The following is a 25,313-nucleotide window of genomic DNA, read 5'->3' as shown; positions in this document are numbered from 1 at the left end:
ATTTTAATTGTAGAAAAAAAAACTCTCTAAAAGATCGTTTGGTCCACCAACTTATCTAAGTCAGTGTAAACAATTCAACTTAATTTATAAACACTATTAAACCTTTACAGTATCGGTTAACTTTATCTTCATTTTATTTATCTTCTCATACCACAAAATACTCGTAATTCATGAAAAGCGCACAACACTATGGCACCCGATTATTGCACAACACAATGACACCTAGTTATTACACAACATCAAACTTGATGCACACATAAATTTTTCGACAACATTGTGGCATTACACCCTAACACACAAAATTGTGTTAGTCGCCTAGAGTTATCTGTTTGGGATTGCAACTAATACCAATGCTTTTTCTCTCTACTTTTCTTTCTCTTTTTAGTCGATGATTGTATTAAAACTCTACCCCATTTATCGGCATGTTGATCGTGGAAAAAGGTAACATTTTCTAGCTTGGATTTTAAGATTTTTTTTCCTAGTTCTATGTACTTGAAAACCGCAATATTAAAATCTCTTTTTCCTAAAATATTGTCATATGCTTGGGAATTATATGATTGATATATAATTTGTGATACTTGATTGTATAATGTTAATTTACAGGAAGCAATATGAAAGGTTAGCTTAAGAAACGAGAATAAAACACAATATTGTTCTAACCAACCTAGGATTGAATTGAATGAATATTTAATTTAAGATATTAAAAAATTCGATATTGTTCTAGGATGAATATGAATGGGTACCTTACTCATCAATTTGATTTAGACTAATTAGTATATTAGGAAGAATTAATTAGGTTTTTAATTAGTTTGGTTAGTGTAAGCAATTACATAATTTCAGTTTGATGAGAATTCAATGATTACGTTGAATAAGAAAATTCCATAATAACCAAATCTAACTAGACTTTCTCATATAAATTCTCAATCAACCGACTAAAGATGGTTGTCGTTTACCTTTCCACTATAAATATGAACTTTATAATGACTCATAGTGTGTCCTAATATTCCACTATAACAAAGAGAGTTAAATAACTCTAATATAGTTTAGTAGTAACCCTAAAAATGTAACCACTGGATGATAACTTAATTGATAAACTAAAAATATAACTAATAATCATTCTAATATATATACATGGGAAATTTGAACAAATTTAGTGTTACAATTAATGATGGAGCCCAATCCCAGAGATTTCTTAAACATAATGCCTCCAAATTGAAATCCTCCAAATAGTTTCAATAGTTTAAGAGTGATTTTTCACCATCTTTGGTTTGAAAATTCAAAAAATCAATTTTCTCAAAAAAAAAAGTTATTTTTTATAGGATGTAAAAAGAAAAATATTGTGAAGAGTAAAATGGATAAAAATATTTACAAATATAGCCCCATATTATTTAAGTCAATCATGATCTATGAAGGATGAAAAATAAAATTTTATTAGAATTGCAAATAAGTTAACCCATTTTGCTTCTATTCGAAACAACTCACCTCAAAATATAATACTAAATATCAATTAGTTATCTACTTTAAATCTGATAACAAATACCATCTTTCTCTAAATCCTTTGTTCACGATATCTTGTTTTAAAAAAAAAAATCAACAAAATCACGGTGGTAAAAATTGAACATATTTAATCTATAATCTTTTTCTAATGTTAATCGATTGGAGACATGGATTGATAATTCCAAAATGTTAAGGATTAGATTAGGTTGAGAACAATAGTGGATTCAGAAATTCTGTATAGTAGAGGCACGATATAATAAATACACTAAAAATTGTTAAAAACATATCAATAGAATACATATTAATATTGTCTTTTACCAGTTTTTATGTTTTAAATTGATTCCATGATAAATTTATCATCTAATTTATCCAATAAAACTTTCTCAATATAAGTTAGAAGACAATCATTCATCCATTAATCTTTCATTTGATTGCGTAGTTTCGTGTTCACAATATTCATAGTAGAAAATTAAATAAATATATACATAAGTAATGTAAATGTAAATTTAAAAATTGTATATATAAAAAAAATAATACTTTTTTCATGGAATATCGTTGAAAGAGTTAAAGTTTAGATCACCGAATTTGTTGCATTTTTTCTAAATATTTGTTAGATAACAAATGATGGCTAGAAAATAAGTTAGGGTTTTATCTTAGTTAGCTATTTGTTTCTCTTATTAATAAATTATCTTTCTTTTATGTAATTATTGAAATTTAACGATAAAATTGACATTTGGAGTCTTTAGAGATAAAATTATTGAAATTTGGAAAGATATTTGATATTTGGGAAAAGAAAATTAATGATGTTTGGAATAAAATATATCTTGCGACAATTTAGAAAGAAATTTGATATTTTGGAAAAGAAGATTATTGATATTTGGAATAAAAACTATTTTCTACAGAAATAAAATTATGAAAAATTTGAAAGATATTTGATATTTTGGGAAATAAAACTAACAATGTTTGCAATAAAATATATTTTGTGACAATTTAGGAACAAATTTGATATTTGGGGAAAGAAAACTATTAATATTTGGATTAAAAATTAGTTTGTTAAAATAGTTGTAATATGCAAGACTTGAATCATTAACTTGAAGGTTAAAGTGAGAGCACAACCACTACACTAGAACCAAAAATTGGTTAATAAAGAGTAGTATATCAAAATTATTAAAACACTACACGTGCTCCACTGACTCCTTAATAAATCCATGATAATAAGAAACCAAATATGAGACCAAAAATTAAAAGCTATCTATTAATCGATACGTCAATGTCATTGTGGAAAATCAAGACCATTTTTTGTTTTAATTGGATGGGACCCATTACATCACATATTTTGAAGGGGCGACAAGAAGAATAGCAAAATATAAGGTTTATAAATGGTAATTTTATTTTTAAATTGTCAAAATAGCAAAACAATTAATTTTCACGTAATAAATGGGACAACTATGTCTTAAATGTCCCTACTTAATTGACAATATAGATTCCTAAATACAATAGTAGGAAAAACCACAAATACTCTATAATTAATACATACTATGCACTCCCTTCAATCTTCTAATTTTCCCCCCAAAAAAGAAATCATATTATGTAAAACATCACATCTTCTGCATGCAATCACTCCAATTCTCCAAGAAAACTCTAATTTTTCCTTCCCTCTTCCTTCTTAAAACACAATCGCTTTCTCTTCCGTTTTTTAAACGCTTTCCACCGTCACTCCAGATACGCGCGACCTTCCTTTTTTAATCAATTTGCACCACTGATTGCTTTTCACCAAAACCGTTCCCAGATCTCTTTCCACTGATCTTGAACCTTCTGATCGTTTGTACCATTGTGTTCGTTCTTCAACCTTCTGTTGGATTTTCTGCAGTTAAAATTTCGAAAGCAATATCCTTTGCTACGTTCTTCGTTCAAATTAAATTTACGTTTCTGCGACCATGAGTGATTGATTATCAATATGGTCTTCCGACGAATCTTTTAATTTCGTTTCCCTTAATTTCACATTTTTTCCCTAGATAATTTATATTTGCATTGTATTTCACATGATTTTAGGGAGGGTTGAGATTTGAATCTAAACTTCACTATTTACATTATATTTGCCATAATTTTAAGGAATGATTGATATTTACGTTAGTTTTGAAATTTGAATTTCTAAATGATTTTTCATTACTCTTTTAATGTTTCATTATCTTTGCCATTATTTAAGGACATTCACTTTCGAATGTATAATTCCAAAATTTCAAAAATGAAGATTTGAATATCTTTTTCGTTAATTTCTTTTTTTTATGATAATAAATAATTACTACATTATATAGTTTTGGATCTATAATAGTTTGAATCTATAATTATTGCATTAAAAAATTAAATATTTGAAGTTATTTTTCATTAATTTGAAGGTAAAAATCGAAACAATTAGGGGTTATCGAAATCAATTGAATATGTTTAGAGATCTTTGAAAGAATATAATAATTTTTTGATTTAGTTAATAATTATCATAAGTGGGTGTATTTATTTACAAATACACTGTAATCGATATGTGATATTTTATTTGATTTTTCGATCTCATGAAATACATTGTATTTGTACGAATAATTTCGGTCCAACAAAATAAAAAAGATTTAAGGCAGTTAGTTTTTCCATAAATAAAAAAAAATAACAGTTTACTATTTTTTTTATTTTCTATTCTTATATTTGTCATTTTCACGTAATCTCCTATTTTAAATATCTACATTGTTGTTTTTTCGTTAAATCTATAGATACAATAATAAGCCGTCTTTGACTCTTTGTTCCCCAAAATGTCCGGTCCAAATCTTATTACTGTTTTTTACTCTTAAAATTTGCAATATATTGCACTTAGCAATTTAAATATTTTATTTGTAGATTAAAAGTGTAATTATTGAAACTTAATGTCAAACTTAAAACAAATAAATTCAAATAAATTCTGTAACTTGAAAACAAACAAAACTCACAAAAACTTAAAACCTAAGGATAAAAGGTATTTTTCCCCAAGAATTTATGTTTTTGTTGATTGGGCCTAATTAGAGTTCAGATTTCCATTGCATTGATTTTCCCATATGTTATCCAAGAAAGTTTATATGCACAGAAATAATTTAGCCTTTCAATAATTTGCGATTAATATTTATGAATAAGTTACCAATTTGATCGTAAAAATATTAGTAGATATAGTATAATACAAAAAGTTATAGATATATCAAAATTTAAATTTAAATATCTAAAACTCCATTAATGATAGAAATCCACGTTGTACATAGAAGTCAGACAATTATAAATGAATTTATTGTCAATAGATTTTACTATATTTACTATTATTTTAAAACGTTATAATTACTTTATAAAAGTTTTAAAAAATGTTATACACATTGCAATTATCATGATATTGGATATACATTTAATGAAATACTAGAATTAGAGTTTGATGTAAGAATTCGGTAAATATTTTCATAATTTCCAGATTTGTCTTTTAATTTGCGGTTGATTCGTAACTTCTCTTTCCTTCTTCTTCGTGATTTTTTCCACATTTTTCTAAATTTCTACGGCTCTTATTATTTTTTTTAAACGATTTATTATTCTATTTAAAATGATTGGTTCTTCTGTTTAAATCTCTTATTTCATCTTCACCATTTTTCGGGATTCTTTGAAACTATCTCATCTTCTTCATATTAAGAAATATGAAAATCGTTTAAATATCATTGTGACATGATCTAAACGATCATATACCATTGTCAACATAATCATTTACCGTGGTCGACACAATTATTTTAGGTTTGAAACCATTTTTCCATCGTTTATAATGAACTACACGCGATCTTGTAGATATGATCTAAACGATCGTTTGCCATAACAACACGATCGTTTAGCATATGGTCAATACGAACGTTTAGATTTGAGACTCTTTTTCATTGTTTAAAAAGAACTACACAATCATAGTTCTCATTCTAAATGATCGTGTTGCTAAACGATCATTTGTTACAGCAACACGATCGTTTAATATAGTCAACACGATTATTTAGATTTGAAATTCTTTTTCCATCGTTTAAAAAGAACTATACGATCATGGTTCTCATTAACCATATGTTGTTAAATTTTGATTTGAAATATTATTTCTTATTTGATTCATTTGTCTTAAATGATATTAATTCTTTAACACAATTATATTATTATATAAATGTCGTGGTCGTAAAATATTAAATATAACCTAAATGAATACGTTAGTAAAATAATTTATATATAGTAAAATTCTAACTAATTTTGAACGAACTAAAAATAATAAACCTAAATTTAAAATAACATATGAACATGCATATTACAAAATTTGGAAATTAAAATTTTAAAAATATTTAATTTGAAAGATCAAAATAGAATATCAATTTAAACATTTAACCATTTAAAATTCAAAATTAATTTAAACATGGAAATATAGAAAAAAAATAAAAATAAGAAACAAAAAGTAAATATAGTTTAATAGAAAAAGAAATTTTAAAATTTAAAATATTAAACATTTAAATATGAAAAATGGGTAATACCGGAAATGAACACGACCCAAAATTTAGTTTGATCATGTCCCTAAATCAACGAGCCAACTAAAAATTTTAGAAAATATAAGAAATGAATTTAAATAAAATGACATGGATCGGGACAAACTACTTTCAGTCCAATTTTGAAAAAAGTTCCTTACTATTTAGAAACGAGAAACGAAAACGATTATCAAATATGTTTGTTTCTTAAAAATAAGAAACATATACCCGAAACTGGAAACAGAAACGTTATTAAATGGGCAATAAAATTTTAGAATTATATATGTCCATATCTTTTTTGTTTTTTTATCTTTTTCTAGGGAGGATGAATTAAACCTTCAATTTTTTAGGGATGAAAGTCTTGCCCAATATCACTAAGTCAAGCTTACTTTGACATAGTTATATTCAATACATTGGAGATCATAAAATGCATATGTTAGAATGATTCAATGACCTATTAAGCTTGTTCCTCTTCATTACGTGATTGATCAAATCATACCTTAGTCATGTCCACGCGTAATTAACTTTATCGAGAGTAATTTCAAGTAATTTTTTTAGTATAATTTTCCTCCCAAATTAATTTTGAGTACAACTTGTTTTAGAGTGCAACAATTACTCCACTATGTGTTATCTAGTAAACTTTCAATTACTTTCAAATACTCGATATAGGCGTAAGAATCACGATAGTATAACCCATTATAACAACAATTGTGTGTTTATGTCTCACCGGTAACTGGTGACTCTGCTAATTTGATTTTAATTAAAAAAACTTAGTAACCATATACAATGGCCTTATGTTGGGCCTTCATTGGAAAAGATCGGAATAATCCAACAAATCTCCCCTATTTCATTTTTTCTCTTAGGTAGATTTTTCGTCAACATATCGAATCCATTACGTTGGTGAAGAATCTCTACCAGAAAAGAAACCTGATTTCTATCATGAAAGGACAAAGTTCCTCCGCCAAGATTTGTTGGGTTATTTCACTTTTAAGTGTAAAGCCCAATAAGCCCAAACAAATGAGTTTTAGGTTTTTATTTTATAAAAACGTAGCCATCGACTTTTTTATGATACATCATCCCACACAGATCGAGAGAAGTTAACAATAGTGAGTAAATTAGAGAGAATTTTTGCCTTCTGCTTTAGCGGCGATTGTCAGCTGTTTACAATCAAACTGAAACTTTTAATATTGTATGTTTGACACGAGGATCTTCCGTCAAATGGTGGAGATTTTGTTTGAAGCTATTTACGCTTAGATTTTGGTGGACAGTTGTTTATCACTTATTTAATATTATTCTAATTTATTCTTTATTTTTTGTTGTCAAAATTGTTTACTTTGAGATAATATGTTTGTACATTTTTAAGAAAATTCATTGTACACATTATTTTGATTATTGTGGCAATTTTTACTTTGGTCTAGGATTTTTTACGGCTCACATTAAGTAAGTATTTTCATGTTAACATTTCTTGTGTGTTCTTACTTGATCAAATGCACACAAGAGTGGAATAAGTGATAAAAAAAAATTGAGAGATTTTAGTGGACAATAAAGCTAGTGTTTAGTGTTTATCTCAACGGAAGCTTTGCATTGAATTATGATTAAATTAAAAGAATTATGTCAATGATATTACTTGTGAATTAATTTTCTAACAACTTTGTTAAAATTTTCCACTTCCATTATTATAAAATGCTTTCCAGTCTGTACCTTTTTTCCTTCCCATTCCAATTTTATGCCTATTTAAAATTTTCCATCTGGAACAAATACTCTCCTCTCAACACTTTCTTCATTTCTTATCATTCATATTACATTCAACTTTCCCAGACTACTGCTTACTTTATTTTGGAAGTCCTAATATTATCTTTTGATTTAAATATCCCACACCATAATATACATGATTGCTAACAATTCAATCTAATTTTGTTATTTAGAAAGAAAGAAAGAAAAAAAAAATAGATAAACATGAACATTACCAAAAAAATCCACCATAACCGACATTCAAGGTTATGAAAACTTGTACCTCTTTTTTTAAAAAAAAAAAAGAAAAGAAAAGGTTGATATGAATTATTAGCTAGATTAGGTTATAATAATGAAATATAACCAAATAATTGAAAAAGTGAACCAAAAGTTTGAAATATGAATTACTTTTGCACCAATATATATATATATAATGGTACATGTTTTGGATTTTTCTTTCTTTTAATACCCATAAAAGTTACAGTTGTCCAATATAAATTTCACACTTCATTGCCGACAAATTTTGTACATCTACTTTATTTGATTACTATTATATATCTCACACCTTTTTCTTACCTATTGTTTTAGTTAAAAGTATATATGTATATATTAAACTCTCTGGCTATGGATCAACTTTCAAACTTGTATTCATTAAGCTTTTCCGGTTATACAATTTAGTATAAAGTTTCACTTTTCATTTCTCTTATTGGATATATAGTATTTATCTATATAACTTATTTATATTTTTGATCCTACCATTTAGAAAATTGCAATATATAAACTTTCTAACCTAATAATACAATTTTTTATTCTAAAAACATTCTCTCTAATAATATTATTATTCTTCTAGCTTCCATGATGTAGCTAACAAATTATTGTTAATGAACTGTGTATATTTGTGTATATGTTTTTGTATTGTTGATTTTGTAAACCATAATAAATCTTTAAATTATTAATTACAACTCACACACTTACACTAAACTACTATGTTAACTTCATATGATTACACAGCCTCAAACATTTTTTCTCAACAAACAAATTTAAGCAATATATATATATATATAGGAGCCATTGACATAAAATTTAATAAATTTAATGTTATGTTTGTTAAATCATTAATTTTAAAAAAACGAAACTTTTTAGATATAGAAAAATGCATCAAATTCTTTATAAGCTATAACAAAATTTTCTACATTTTTATGGTTCAGATAAACATGAAAAGAAGTTCATTACTCATTATCTATATCAATTATATAGACTTATTGAGGTCTATCATTAATACTATTAGTGATAGAAACTGGTATCGGTCTATCATTAGATAGAGGTTGATAAAAATATTTTAGCGTTTATTAGTGATAGAAGCTGTTACAATTAAGTTTATATCATTCACTATCTATCGGTGATAGAAATCGATAGAAGTCTATCATTTATATTATCAGCAATTTAAACTTATATTGATCTATCTTTCATAGAGATTGACGGTAATCTAACGGAACGTCAATAGTGTCTTTTGTTATTTCTATAAATAGTTTGGTATTTTTTTCAATTCATGAAAATTTGTCTTCAAGAAAAGAAATATAATCTAATATTTGAAAATTTTTAAATACGTACTAAAGAGAGAAAATACATAAAGAAATTAGAAAAGAATAACGAAATACCAAAAAGGACAAAATATTTATAGGCAAACACAATTTGATAGACTTGCTTTAGTTTATTTAATTTCTCTCTCTCTCCTAAAAAAAATCTAGAATAAAATGATTATCTTTTTCTTTTCTTTACAAACATAGAAAGGAAGAATCAAATATCCGTATTAAACTACATTCATGTTGACAAAGCATAAATATAAATTTAGTCTTTAATATTAAAGTGTTGATATAATAATAAATTATGTTCTTCGGTTAACTCAAACATTTTGTGTCAAGATCTTGCGTATCCAAGTCCTTGTTTTTCCACGTTAATATTCTAACAACTTAATCTGTGGAGCACATAAAAATATTAACTAAAATGGTGTTTGGTAGTAGGCTTAAAAGAAGTTGTTTCCTTTCTCGAAAAAAGTTAAATAGTAATAAAAGAAAACCAATATTTTACCTTAATGTTTCTCTATAAATGCAGGCGCCATTCTTTTCCAGCTTCTCATAACAAACAATGTCTTCTTCCAACTATTTTTTAGCTTTACTTCTTGCACTACTCTCGGTGGTCCTCACCAAGCCGGTCCTCGCCGATTACATCTTCAATCCTGAAATTCCACATCCACCGTTCTTTCCTATTTACGAGCCACCAAAGCCTCCGGCAGTTCCCATTTATGAGCCACCAAAGCCTCCAGTAGTTCCAATTTACAAGCCACCAAAACCTCCAGTTGCTCCAATTTACAAGCCACCTAAGCCTCCAGTTGCTCCAATTTACAAGCCACCTAAACCTCCTGTTGCTCCAATTTACAAGCCACCCAAGCCACCAAAGCCGCCGGTGGGTCCAATTTACAAGCCACCAAAACCTCCGGTAGTTCCAATTTACAAGCCACCTACGCCTCCAGTTACTCCAATTTACAAGCCACCTAAACCTCCTACTGCTCCAATTTACAAGCCGCCAAAGCCACCAGTAGGTCCAATTTACAAGCCACCTAAACCACCAAAGTCGCCGGTGGGTCCAATTCACAAGCCACCAAAGCCTCCTGTGGTTCCAATTTACAAGCCACCTAAGCCTCCGGTTGTTCCAATTTACAAGCCTCCAAAGCCTCCAGTTGCTCCAGTCTACAAGCCACCGAATCCTCCAGTAGCTCCCGTTTACAAGCCACCACATCCCCCAGTTGTTCCAATTTACAAGCCACCCAAACAGCCAATCGGTCCAATTTATGAACCACCAGAACCTCCGGTAGGTCCCATACACAAACCGCCGGTGCCAATTTACAAACCATACCTACCGCCACCATATTCTTACAATCCTCCGTACAATCCGCCACCATCCAACTGAGTCGTGTGTTGAATGGGAAGCAACCTAATTAAGCTGAATTAGCATATCAAAATAAGAGCTTTTGGCCACTCAATGTTCTATGCTTATTGTGCTCATCTTTCTTCTTTGTAAAGCAGAGCACGAGCAGGCCATTTGGTTGATTGTGTTTCCAAAATTATTTCTACTTACTCTTCTTAATTCTCGTCTATTTTTCATGTTTGCACTTATTGGAAATTTCATAATAAAATCATAACTACAGACCCATATTGTATTTATAATCCTCTCTGTGTTCAGTGAGCCTCACTTCTAAATGTTATTATCAAGTGTATTGTCTTTATAGTGTATCATTGGAGTACATGGACTCAAACCACAAACTTGTTAGTCGCTGATATAATTTTTGTCAATTGTGTACCACACTAGTTAAATAAAGAGGGTATATGAATTAATCTAAATCAAATTCAAATGAGAGGGATCTTAAGGATTATTAAATTATGGTTAAAAAATATGCTCAAAACAATTTAAAGTGTGGTTATCCTATACCAGTAAGGTGCCTCTTTCTTTTCCAATGGTTTAATTATAAGAACTCTAAGAAGTTCATTATTCTTAACCTCAAGCAATTCTACGTTTGATGAGCTCTTAATATTTCATAGAAAGTGTGTGGGTGAGAAGACAAAAGCATTACAGGATGATTTTATCAGAAGTGTAAGCAATGCAAATTGAGTTATATTGGTTGCTTTTCAATATTTTGGGTGGGTGAAAGGGCAAGAAAATTAGTAAATGCTGGAAAAGAGGGAGACATAGTAAAATGAGGAGAGAGAATCCATTAAATAAGGAAAGTAGGGAAAAGGGTGAGGGGAGGGCAAATTTTGTTTTTGAACAGTGGAGAGAGGGACAAGAGGGTTTTGGTTTAAGATGAGCAAACGGGGAAAACATAAATTAATATTAATGAAGTGAGAGAAACAATTAGTATTTTAAAATACTTTTCCAAACAAATATTCATCTCTTTAGCTTAGGTTTTGACATGGTTAACCCTCTGTTTAAATTCAAGAAAGTGAAGAAATTATTTTAAATCCCAGAAATGATTTTAAATTATTTATTTTATTTAGAATGAGAAATATTTCAAATGAATGTAGTCAAAATTTCATGTTTAGATGTTAATTGAAAAGGAAAAGAAAACTAAGAATTTACCAACGTACATCTTTATGTATGAATATGTTTGTTTAAAAGTAGAAAATGAGAAGGTCAATTATGTAATTTACTTCTAAATCTCATAAAATTTTGAAGAATTCGAGTTTGAAATCATTTTAGATTTGCAATAACAAATAACAAAATTAATTATAAATTCATTATTGAAATCTCTGAAAATCCTGAAGTTCCAAACATTGAGAAGAGAAAGGTTAATGTGTTTTTCCCTCCTTCAGCATTTTGATAGGATTTAGACTTTGATAAAGGATTGAATGAAACGGGTAAAAGGTGCTGCCACTGATAACTGAAAAAACAGAGATTAGTGTTTTTTTTATATATATATATAAATATTCTTTTGGTTTCTTTTAGTTTTTATGCTATAATTTTAGTGTTCAGTATATAATAAAATGGCTACTGAATTGATGAAAGATATATATTGAAAGGGGAAGAAGAAAATGGGATGGAATAGAGGGGAAGAAACTTTGACGCTTTTTGTTTTTGGGTCCCTTGGAGGAAGAATCCAACACTTCCAACCACCTCCAAAAAGTAATAGGTACTCGGGAGGGATTTATGAGCAAACTAAAAACATTTAATTATGACTTTTTTTATAAAAAAAAATTATTTAATTCTCTTCTCCTGCTTTTGTGGATCCTAAAACCTCATCAAGAACACTACAAAGCAGCCCCAAGAAGTAGCTAACAATTTTGATTTTGTGCTTCCTAATTTACAACAGGTTTATTTCTCATGGGTTAATTCTTTTCTGCTATAGTTACTTGACCCATTAGGGTTTTGTGTCCATTAATAGCTTTATGATGTATTAAGAGCTTTTTGAGGAAAACTATTTGCAGGGATATAAAATGAATACGGAAAATTGGGATGAGTGTTTTTTAGTGATTTGTGCTTTTCTTTTTGAAGAGCTCGTTTCATCTTCGTCTTCTTCTGCATTGTTGTTGCTAATGAAAATTTCTACCTCTCATTTGTACTTTGGACGTAGAGTTTGATAGAACTACTGTGAAAAAAAAAATTGTGTTAATCTCCTTTCTCTCTTCCTCTCGTTTCTTTACTTTCATTTTACTCTGGATTTAAATTTACCATTTCGTCAGATTATTCTTCAAAGGGAATTGAATATAGAATGCCGAGACGCCTTATTTTCCTTCTTTTATTTTTATTTTCCTTTCTGTCCATTCAAGGTTACAATGGCCACTTCATGGATATATAGGCCATAATCTTAATCAGCCTTTTCGTTAAGTCGCAGACAATCCTGTTAGCTCAAGGACTATTGATCCGCATTATTCATCACAAGGGTAACAATGTTCTATTTTGAAAAATAGTTTCTAAATAATAAAAACTAAACCCAAAATTTAGAACCAAGATGATATATTTTTCTCTTTCTCTTTTTATAATTTTTATTGAAAAACAAAGAAGAAGATGAATAAGCCAACTCAAAAGATTATGAGGTTTTTCCCTTTTCCTTCCATGGAAACTAATGTTGATCATTTTGTGTTGTTGTTGTGTTGTAGAATAATCACTATCTTGAAAGTAAAATTCGCGACTCCAACATAATTGCTATTGTTACTAAATCGTAATGTCGATTATTTCACAAAATTAACATAACTTTCAATCATAGATATGCATTTTTAGAGAAATACAAACTTTCAATCTTAGGCATTCCTTCGTCAAAAAGAAAGAAATTGAATCAAAAAGAAATTTTCGCTCTAAGAAATGAAAATAGAAAAAAGTAGAAAAATATACATCACAACATACTAAGATTTGTCCTCTATTTAAAGGGATATTAGAATGTTTCAGATCTAAAATCTAAAATAAATTTTAAAATCTTATACGTACAATGATCAAATTAATTAAAACGTAACATTAGATTTGTAACCACCATGTGATTATCAAATCTGTAACCATCAATTTTTCTTTTCAGATTTATAACATTAAAATAGTCACAAAATTAACAAAGCACCAATGGCACGACATTCCAAACATCCTTTTCTTGAGAAACAAAGAGGATTATCTAGGAGATCAAAAATGTTGGACCGAAAGTTAAAACACAATAACTAACAAAGTAACTAGATTTTAAAGAAGAATAAACACAAGCAACATGTTAATCTAATTCGATTCAATACACCTATGTCTAAGGGGTTATGCCCCCAATTGACAAAAAATGTTCATTAGAGTTTCAAAAGATTATAAGTAGACAAGTTATCTTTTTGAACACTATTTTGAGTTACGACAAGATCACACTAGAGGATCATTTAGCTAGATTCCTCCTAAATACGTTAATACTTGGTTTACTATCCTTGTGAAGTCATGCTCCCCCTAAACAAATATACTCCAACAATAAGTAAGGTTAGGCCCCTCCTAACAACTATACTTAAATATCTTGATCAATGTTTGAACAACATGTGAGAATTCAAACAACCATCACAACAACAAGGTATAATTGTTTTTCTTCACGACAGAGATTTTCTCAGTACACCATCACAACAAGGCTGAAGGCTCATTCTGAACGGCACACCAACATCAGCACAATTAGGTTAAATTTTCAGCACACCACAACTCACCCAAAGTGCAGCACAACAAATATATTCCACCCATGAATGGAAAGGACAATAAACGACCATTAAAGCCTACAACAACCTAAGGGGAAAAACCCATAACATTAGTTAAATACAGCAAAGGAAAGTCTCTACTAGGAAACAATACAACAAACTCACACACTAAAAATAAGAGAAACTTTCATAAATATAACAAAATCCATAAAAATAGTAGTTATCCCGATGTACTAGGCCACACATAGCCTAATCCACTACAAGAAGTAGTGGTTATCCCGATTCACACACGTGTCGGTAGAGCCCACAAAAAGCATCGACAATGGCTACTCCAATACAGATAACCGCGTCAGGAGAAACGTCAGCTGTAGTAGTGCATTACGATAGGCAAAGCCAACACTGGAATCGAACAACGTCGGCCATTAGCTTTGCCTGACATTGGCTTTACCGACTGAAGTGATACATCGAGGAAAACATTTAACCCGACGTTCGGTCAACATGCTAGTAATAGAGTATTGACAACGTACAAGACGACATCGACAAACGCTATGTCGAAGGAACTTGGACTGACGCTACATCCATATAGGTATCCAAAGCTGATCCCCCTTATGCGTCGAGAAAAGCATTTAAAAATATTTATTTATTTATTAATATTTAATTTTTTTTTCTATTGAATTCTGATTCCATTTAAATTCAATCAAATTCTAAAAACGATTAAAGTAAAATTACTAAAAAGTAATTAAAATATCAAATCAAATTTATATTAAGATTAATTCAAATGTTAAAAAGATATAGTAGGTTTAAGAATTACATAATAAATAAAAACTAAAAACTAAAAACTAAAAACTAAATCTACTAACGGCCACGGATGCCAGTTTTCCCATGACTCTCAACCTACAATGGCAGGAAATTAAATTTAGATATATATCATTGATGAAAAATTAAAAAACTTCAAAAGTTGAAAAATACATACAGAAATGAAATCAAGGCCCTATGTGTGCCTAAGTTAGCTCTTCAATCATCTTCCTCATTTCTTCCATTTGTCGGGCATTTTTTTTAGTGTTTTCGGTTACTTTCTTCCATTTTTCACTCATGTAGCTCTGTCACTTTGTCAATGCGAGATTTTAGCTCGGTAACTTTCCTAGCGTGCATTTGTTGCTCAAATGATGAAGACGAAGAACTACTAGCAGTCTTTTGGGACTTTGGTTTGGAGCTTCAACCAAGACCTTTTAAGTAGCTCACTCGTCTACCCAAAACTGTCTCACACATCTCATCCCTATAGAGTTGTATTGAACTCTCTAGGGCAGGCGGGGATTAGAATTCCAGCATTTGATTCTGCAAGAAAATATTTTATTAAGTCAAACTGATCATAAATTAAATGTATGAAATAATCCAAATTTTTTTCTTAAACTTACATGTGCACCTGTGCACCCAGCGTATGTTTCTCTGAACAACTCCCACTTGATCGACTGGAAGTCCTCATCGTTCAGTGAGCTCGTGCTATCGTTGTAGAAACTACTTGGATCCACTACTGTGGTTGTAAGGCTGCTTCGCTCTAAAAGCCATGTTAATCATTGATTGCTCCTACATGCAAACAATCAAAATGTTACATACAAAGTAAGAAGATAAACTAACGTTTGAGAATATTAAAAATTGTAAATCATCTAAAACTATCGAGTAGCGTAGTAATTGCAGAGAAACTGCTAATCTTCCACATGTTGCCTCAATCTAAGGGGTGTGTTGGCACGTACTTGTTCAAGATCACTAAACTTCATATAATGGTGGTGGTTCTCTCCCCTAAACTCCTTCTAAGTTTTGAGCATTTGTTGCTCAACAAATCGAGTAAGTGTTAGGTTTGTGAAATCTAGCAAGAATCATTGCTACAACAGAAAAGTACACACGTCCAAGGTTTCCATATACATACATAGGTAATATATAGGTACTGTAATTTAAAAACTTGCTTGTAACTTGTCCATCACGAGCTCAATGTACTCTAGAGTAACGTTAGCCAACTTAAGGAAGCGGACTGAAAATGTTTCCCGCATCAACACACCGATCGTACAGTTGAAGCGAACGAAATGTGGTAAGAGCGGCTTATCCTGTCCTAAAGCGATCGATATAGGAATCTTCCTATTTTGTTGCACATATCTCTCCAACTCCAAATTCTTGCATTGTTGCCTTACTACTGGACTGAAAGGAATCTATGAAAGCACAAATCTATTAGAAACGATTGATAACATGTTTATGAAATTAATTGTTTATGTAACGCGACTAACCTGACATGTCGTCCATTGAAGATGTTCCTCCCGCGTTATTGAACGCATCGACGCCGAAATAAAAAAAAGCATATGTCTCATCGAAATCACTGGGGAATGACATACTACCTGTGGAAAAGGTAAACTAAATTTAATTAAATAAATTAGAGTATCTAAAACAAATTATATATATATATATATATAATGAAATATATGTGAATACGTGATTCGTCATCGTTTGATCTGCTTTGAATGGATAATTGTTCATCATCCATCGTATATGAAGTTGTCAACGACATGACGCACAATCGGTCTTTCTACTATTGTGGGATCAACGTCGAGTCTACACAAAGTGTCATCTTCAATGTGTTCATCCACACGATGTTTGACAACGATTTCCAATACATTCAGTTGTTGATCCTCAACATCATCCACTTCAGTGATGACCCATGTACTTTTATTTTGGACCACTAGAAGAACCTTCCAATTGGCACCATTTTTTGGGTCGTCGATGTAGTAGACTTGATATGCTTTGATTGCCAGAATGACTGGTTCCTTAGGGAACAAAAAATTGGACTTATTGATTGATTTGTACCCTAATTTCACGTGTGTCCTGTGGTTTTTGTTCTTATTTGTACCAAACCATCTACTTTTGAATAGCCTAACACCCCGTCCCATCGGATATTAAACGAATAGACATTCATCTAATATAGTGTAGAAATTATTGTCGGCGCTTCCACTACCACTGTTTTCACCGACTACCATGACTCCACTGTTTTATGTTGTACATCGGGAAGTGAAATCGTATCCCACCTACTATGCATCCACTGTAGGATCAAATGTCAAGTTCAAATTCCATTGCGAGTGCGAAGAAATCATGAGAAAGATTTTTTCTCTCACGCATTTCGATGACCTGAAATTGTTGTGTCAATGAATCTTAATTCTGAAATAAGCTTTTACCAATTCTCTATATATTTAATCTCTAAAACAATTAGGAAATGATCGTTGATGTCTTTTGAATAAGTCGACAACGCTTTAAGCTTGACGATGTATCAACCTCAAGTGTTTCTTGAAGTACATATATGTAAGCCTTTATGACGACTATAACTTAAAAAAAAAAAAAAAGAAATCTTAAAGCTCTAGTGAAGTATATAGTTGGGAGTATGTACTTGCGCTACTCTGCAATTTCATCGACATTGTTCAAGATATACCAATGTGCAAGGCATTTCTCTTCTTGTGATAGAGATAGTGAACTAGCCACGCCTAAGCTCGTACCTTCTGCACAGACACTTCAAACTCACCAAGTACATCATCATTGAGAATGCTATCATCATTTCAATCATCTCGAGTAAATCGAGTTTCAATCCCACTTAGATATCTCAAACAAAAAGTACTTGATTCATTCATCACATATTTTTTGGCAATACACCCCTCGGGACATACTTTGTTTTGGACACCTTATTTCAGCGTGCGTAAACTTCTCTCACTGCTGTACATCCAACTATAATTAACTAGACCAGTGACTTTTGCTTCATATGGTAGATGAACGGCAAGGTGTACCATTATGCTGAAGAAGGTAGGTGGAAATATTCTTTCCAATTTGTAGAGTATAATGCTGATATTTGCTTGCAATCGATCTAAATCACTTACTCTTATCGTTCTTGCACATAAGTCACAGAAAAAACTACATAGTTCGATAACAGTTGTATACATATTTTTCAGTAAGAATACTCGAACACCAATTGGTAGAAGTCAACGAAGCAAAACGTAACAGTCGAGGGTCTTAGGACCTGATATTTTTCCATCTTTGTCATTCACACATTGTGAAAGATTAGAAACGAATCCATCGAAAAACTTAACTGATTTCAAGTACTTGCAAAATGTAGCTTGCTCGCTGCTAGTCAACGTGTAACTTTCATGGGGCTTCACCAATCTGTTACCGATTTCTATCAGGTGTAAATCCTTTCTTATTTTCAATTCTTCAAGGTTCAATTGAGCATTCATAGTATCCTTTTTTTTTTCCTTCAATATTCAACAATGTATCGACCAAGTTGTCACATACATTCTTTTCTATATGCATTACATCCAATTTATGACATATTAGTAGACTTGGCCAGTAAGGAAACTCGAAAAAGATACTTTTGTTCGTTCAGTTCAGATTTCTCTTTCTTATCTTATCTTTCAATGATGGATTTTTACTCATAACTAGAAACTCCAACGAATCTAGTTGTTCCAATATATCAAACCTATTAAGTACTACCGGAGGAGGTCTATACTCTACACTTCCATCATGAAACTTACTTCTACGCCAAACATGGTTATATAGAAGATAACATCAGACTTTGGCTGCCCAAGCAAAACGTCCAATGTCATCTCATCTTGCCTACTAACCTCTTAGTCCATCATCTCGCCTAGCACAAGACTAACCCTTGCTAACCTCTTATTTCCTTCTCGCCTAGTCTTTGTTAACCTCACAAGGTTTTCTCTCCTAGCACACTAACCTCTAAATCTTTCTTCTCGCCTGGCATGTCCAAGCTTGCCAAGTCATCCCAAAACGCCTAGACATTTCCTTGGAGGTTATTTTCCATGGTTTTGGTCTCCTACCCAATACCAACATAACCTCTAAACGTCTTGCTCTTAAGTCTCAACATTTAGCCAATTTTTTTTTCCTCTTTTCCAATAACCATGACACACTTTTATGACACTTTTATTCTTATCTTTCTTTAACATTTAAACTTTCAATCACTTCAAAGAACTTAAGTTTTTCAATGGTCTTAAGAAATTTTGATGTTTGACACCAAATGTAACACACATACGGAAGTCTGTCAGCGCTGCGGCACCGCGCCATTTATTTATATAATCTTTTCCACTGTGGTGGTTAACTTATTATGAATCCCAGTCATTTCTCTTATATTTTCTTTATATTTTCTGAGCTCTTAAAGTCTGACTTGGTTACCGAACACTTTCTCATCATTCGACATGTAGATGAGAAGCTAAGGTACTTGTTCTCGCTTGGGTTTTTAGAAATCTCCCTTTTTTTTCTTTGAATTTACAAGAATCGTTTAAACTTGTTAATGTAACTTTTGGTTTCCAATTATGTATTTAAAGGATTCTTTGTTATATATTTGATTGCATGAGGAATGTATAACTTAGGCTTTCAATTAGATTTTTGACTTGTGACAATTTGGATAGGATTTTGTTAGAGTCAAATATTTGGTTAGAAGCAATAGGTTAGCTTGTTATTCTATTTTGATGAGCATTGTAACCAACCTAGAATTGAACCTAATAAAAGTTAGTTAGACCAATGGAATTTAGGCATTCCAGCTAAGGACCTCTTGAACTTAATGCTATTTGGGAAATCTATTATGCATGCTTAATCGTATTGAATTAGAACAATTAGACTCTTGAAAAATTTAATGATCTTAAGTAATTAAATTGGTTAGATGAAAGTTGCATTTAGACAAATGGTGATAGCTCGATAAACAAATTACTCTTGGGATAGGGAGAGATCGATATAACGACCCAAGCTAGACTCTTTTGACATCAAATTTCTTTAACGTACTCTTCCTTTACAATTTACTTTTGTGCAATTGAAATCAACTTCAAAACCCTCCTTCGATTACCATGGTTGGACATTAGTTTGTTTGGAGAATTAGTGTGCTCCCTCAATTCGACTTGAACTTACCACTAAAAGTACTAGTGTTTGGTGTATGATTTGATAATTTATTTAGCATAGATTTAGGCGACAAAATTTGTCTGCCATTAAGTGTTCTGAGGACTCTGGTGTTCTAGAATTTGAAGTAGGCATTAGAAAGGGGAAAGGAAAAAGAAACCAAACTTTTTATAGTGAGTGATTAAAAAAGTTTAAGTTTTCAGAAAATATTTTTTCTATGAGATATGCATTGCATACAAGTATGTTACATTTTCTTAAGCCATGAAGCATGATACGTATACGACATGAATGTTATATTATCATGATTATGAAAGCATGATAGCATCTTTACTGAGGTACTAAGCATGATAGCAAAGTATGTAAACTATTTATTTTATAAGTTTTGTTGCATGCAAACCATTGGTGTTGTTTCTAGTACTTAAGCTAGCTCTATGTGCATATTTGAGTGAGGGTCATACCCGGTGTTGATGTGGTCAACTGTCGAAGTCTAGTGTTGTAGTTGAATATGGGATTCGGTCTCCGTTCAAGCTAATACTGAACTTGGATTTTCACTTGGATTTTCACTTGGATGCTGATAGTGTGAGTATAGTCCAGTTGAGTAGTGAAAGTGTTGAGTATGTGTTCAACACTTAGGTTTTAGGAATTGAATCAAGCTTAACGTGGGTAGAGCAATGTTTACAACCGAATAAATAAATTAAGCTAATTAACAACTATCAAATAATACTAATTGCCTAGAAAAACAAACAATTAACAAATACCCCAAAAATAGATAGCACATAAATAGCCAAAAAGTTGGAGTAAACGGTTTTCCTTAAAAAGAAAAATGATCATTCCTTGATATGAGTCTATAAAATAATTGTTTAATCATTTACCCACTACAATTTAGTAAGTTTTCCTATCTTTCACAACATATTAGTGTCGCTTTAAAACCATCTATAATGAATAAAGTTTCTTCCATCACAAGTTTTTTCTTTTTAGTATTGTTGTTGGCGGTATTTGTAAAAGAAGTTCAGCTGGCAAATGCAGCGGCATGTGACCCAGATGAGATGAGAGTATGTCTATGGGCATACACTATGTCAACAGTGCCATCATCATCTTGTTGTGACATGGTGAGGAAGCACAGATTATGTTATTGTCAATACAAAAAAAACCCAACGTTCCAATCTTATTTACAATCTCCTGCCACCAAAAAAATCATCTCTAAATGTAGAATTACCCTCCCCTCTTGCTAGAATAATCAACAATATCCAATTCATTTGATTCAATTTGAAATTAAGATATATAATAAAAAAAATTATAAAAGAATAAAATTATACATATTCTTGGAGCTTCAATATTTTATTTTGTTTACTAAGTAAAATAACGAAAATTAACTTTAATACATTTTCTTTAGTTGTGAAAGTCTTAATTTAAATATTTTAATTTTGGCATAATTTCAATTTTTCTCCGGTGGTTTAAAAACTTCAAATATCGTGAATATGCTTTCATTAACAAATATGAAGATTGTCACTAAATTATCTTTTACGCGAAGGATTTACATACGTGCTAAAATGTTAAATTAATATAAACTCAATTACTTATACTCTTGAAAAAAAATAAAACACTAATCAAACAAAACAATTTTAATATGGTTTTGGTTACCAATCTGGTCCACGATGACACACAAGGAAAAAAATTAATCAAACAAATGCTTAGTACAATTTACGATTAATATCAACTTATACATACAAAAGATCCTTCTTAAAATATTTTGCAATGATTGACTCCTACTTCAATTGAACTGTTTGGGGGAGTTTGGTCCATGAATTTAGAATTAGGCGGGTTTGCCATTGGAAGCCAAACCCATGTTTGGACACTTGGAATAAAACTCCTAGATTAAGAAACCAAACCCATGGGTTTGAAATATGTTTTTTTTTAATTGAATGTCATATGTTTTAGACAAAAGATTCACTTCAACCTCTTATCAATGATCATTGGTGATCAATGGCAACAAACATTAGCCAACTTCACGATCAACCATGATGGTCGATCATGATTGATCGACGTCAGGACAATCGATCGTCTTAACCATCGACTCCGGATCATCTTGGTCGTCAACTTCAGATCGTCTTAGCTGTCAATTATCGGTCGTTGGTGACCAATCATCTTGATCGTTCGTGACCTACAACTTTAGATGTTACTGTTGTCAGGTGAACATCTTGATCGACGACGACCAATCTTTATCATTAATTCTTGATGTTGTGTCTATTAAAAAAATGTTAGAGTGATGGTCATTGACCAAGAGTCATGACCCTTGGTGATCGAGTGTCACGATGGTCGACAACCAACCAATCATCTTAAACATGAGCGACCATTGACTATCTTCACCATCATTCAACAGCCATCTTTACCGGGGTTTCCTACACTTTTTTCCAAGGGTTTGAATAGTAAACATTATTCAAACCCACACTACAAGAGGGGACTCTCCCGATGCATATTACGGCATCAGCATAAGAAACATCCAGTAAAGCACCTACGCCGATGTCGTAAGGTGTGTGTCGGTAGATACAATCTATCCCAATGTTGAATTCACGACGTTGGGACTGGCCACCCCATCTCTAATGTGGTAAACGTACACGTCAGAGAAAAGGAAACAATTAAATAATAATTTCCTTTTTATATTGGTGTTATTTGTTACTTTTTAGGGAAATTTTACAAAATCTTTTTGTATTTGGTAAAAAATATTAGCTGAAATTAAAGTTCTGTTTCCTTTTGAGAAAAAAAAAAACCTTTTTGGTGGTGTTCTCTGAAGTTATCTAAGTGGCTATGTGATCCTGAGTTGAAAACTTGTTTTATACCAGGTTAGACATCATTGTTCGCTCTTTGGTTCTGGGTTTAAAATTTAAGTTCTATTATTATGGTAAACATCAAACATTTTAATTTTCACCATTTTGTGCATATATTGTTGATCAAATTTTTGCCCTTCAAGTCTCAATCAGGTTGACTAAACTTAATTGCTTGTATCGTGGCATTGATAATGCATTAATTGTTAGATATGTCAGGTGTATGCCAATCATGTCATCGAGAACTTAGGTATGTGTGAAAATCACACTTTTGATTTTATTACTCACCCACAACAACTATTTTATTCTAATTTTTCTTCTTCTATGATCCACTCCTCTTTCTAATTACACTATCTTTCTGTATTTTGTTGGTGAATTTTTGTAGATTAATAGAACGAGGTTTTGCATTAGGTCGGAGATGACAACTTACTTGGTCTTAAAATTTTATACTCATTATTTTAATCTTCAAAATCGGATGAATCTTGTGTTTTGTTTACTCTTAAGTAATTACTCTGTGATCTTTTTTATTGTATTAGACGTAACTAAATATGTTACGTAATGAATTACAAAATTTCAATTATGAGATAAAATTTTAATTATCATGATACAAATATGTTTTCTACCTATCATTTGGGTTTTGTTAAAATACTATCGATGATTTTGTTTGATTTGAATGTTTGAAAATAATTGCTCAATTATTATTGATTTGGGTTACAAATTTTAGGTTACAAAGGTCAAAATAAAAAAAATAAAAAATAAAAAAAAAGTAATAATGCAATAAAGTTGTCAAGGACAAGTTAAGTTCGAAAATGATTGGGAAGGTTAACGTGGTTGAAGGACTCTACCTACTTTACACACACATTAACCATATAGAATGTTCTCTCATTGAGCATTCTACACTTATGTGTAAAGCTTCAACTAATGTTTGACAACAACGCTTGGGACATCCATCCATTGCTCGATTGAAGAACTTATTACAACTATTACCCATATCTGCTTTTGTTTCCTGCAAAAATATGTCCTGTTTGTCCATTAGCTAAGCAAAGTGAATGAAGTTGTTAATAATATATTTGATTTAGTCAACTATGACATTTGGGGTCCATTAAAAAGTCCTACTATTGCTGGTCATTCATACTTTGTTACTCTTATCGATGACAAATTAAGTTATATTTGGATTTATCTTTTGAAAAATAAGAATCATGTCTTGCATATTGTTCCTAAATTTTTTAAACTCATTGAGACACAATTCTCCAAAAGCCTACCATCAAGGCTTTTCGATCGAACAATGCACCAAAACATAGTTTCAAAGATTTTTTTTGCAACCACAGGCACAATGCACAAATTTTCTTGTGTCCACACACTGCAACAAAATTTCAGTAGTAGAAAGGAAACACCAACGCCTTCTTAATGTTGGAAGGGCCTCAATGTCAGTTTAAAGTCCCTGTGACCTTTTTGGGTGATTGCATTTTCTAACTGCTGCACATTTATTTAATAGAACACCAATGTATTGTCACATACCACTCCATTTCTTGTTCTATTCGGAAAACATGTTGATTACTCATTGCTAAAGGTGTTCAGCTGTCTGGCATATGCTTCAGCATTGCCTGTGCACCGTTCCAAGTTTGATCCTCGAGCTCATCCTTGAATATTCATTTGGGTATCCTTCTGGAATAAAAGAATATAAGTTGTATGATATAACTAAGAACACTTTTTTTTTTTTTTTTGTCTCCAGAGATGTTCTATTCTTTGAAGACTTATTTCCATATCAAACTCATAAAGGAGATACCACCAACGCCAGCCATGGCTTCCTAAATTATTTTGTACTTCTTTGTCCTATATTTGACACATCTAAAGCTTCGTCTAGCAGCAGATCTGGTGTTTTACTCTTTGGTTCACCATCCGATATGCAACACATTTTGGAAAGTGAAGACTTCATTGCAATACAGCCTTGAATAATGACATAAAAGAGAATCTTGAAAGTGCTCCAACTATTGAACCTGAAGTTGTGATTGAACTTGAAAACATGCCCGAATCCATTATATATCTAAGGAGGACCTCACGACAAACTCATCCTCCTTCATATCTCAAAGATTTCCACTGCAACCTCATCA

The 25,313-nt window shown here is 31.2% G+C and overlaps 1 protein-coding gene across 1 annotated transcript; it reads left to right on the top strand.

Moving 5' to 3' along the window:
* Nucleotides 1-9,908: 9,908 nt before the first annotated feature.
* On the top strand, nt 9,909-10,730 carry LOC103499415 (repetitive proline-rich cell wall protein 1-like). The gene has a single exon (XM_051084612.1). It carries the CDS (start codon nt 9,909-9,911, stop codon nt 10,728-10,730), a length of 822 nt encoding a protein of 273 aa, XP_050940569.1.
* The last annotated feature ends 14,583 nt before the right edge of the window (nt 10,731-25,313 follow it).

Source organism: Cucumis melo, chromosome 5 (genome assembly GCF_025177605.1).
Source record: "Cucumis melo cultivar AY chromosome 5, USDA_Cmelo_AY_1.0, whole genome shotgun sequence".
Classification (NCBI taxonomy): Eukaryota; Viridiplantae; Streptophyta; class Magnoliopsida; order Cucurbitales; family Cucurbitaceae; genus Cucumis; species Cucumis melo.
The sequence above is the reverse complement of the archived record's forward strand: the minus strand, read 5'-3'. Positions and strand labels throughout refer to the sequence as shown.

Excerpts from the sequence above, each read along its gene's own strand:
- LOC103499415 (XM_051084612.1), top strand. The coding sequence starts at position 9,909 with ATGTCTTCTTCCAACTATTTTTTAGCTTTACTTCTTGCACTACTCTCG.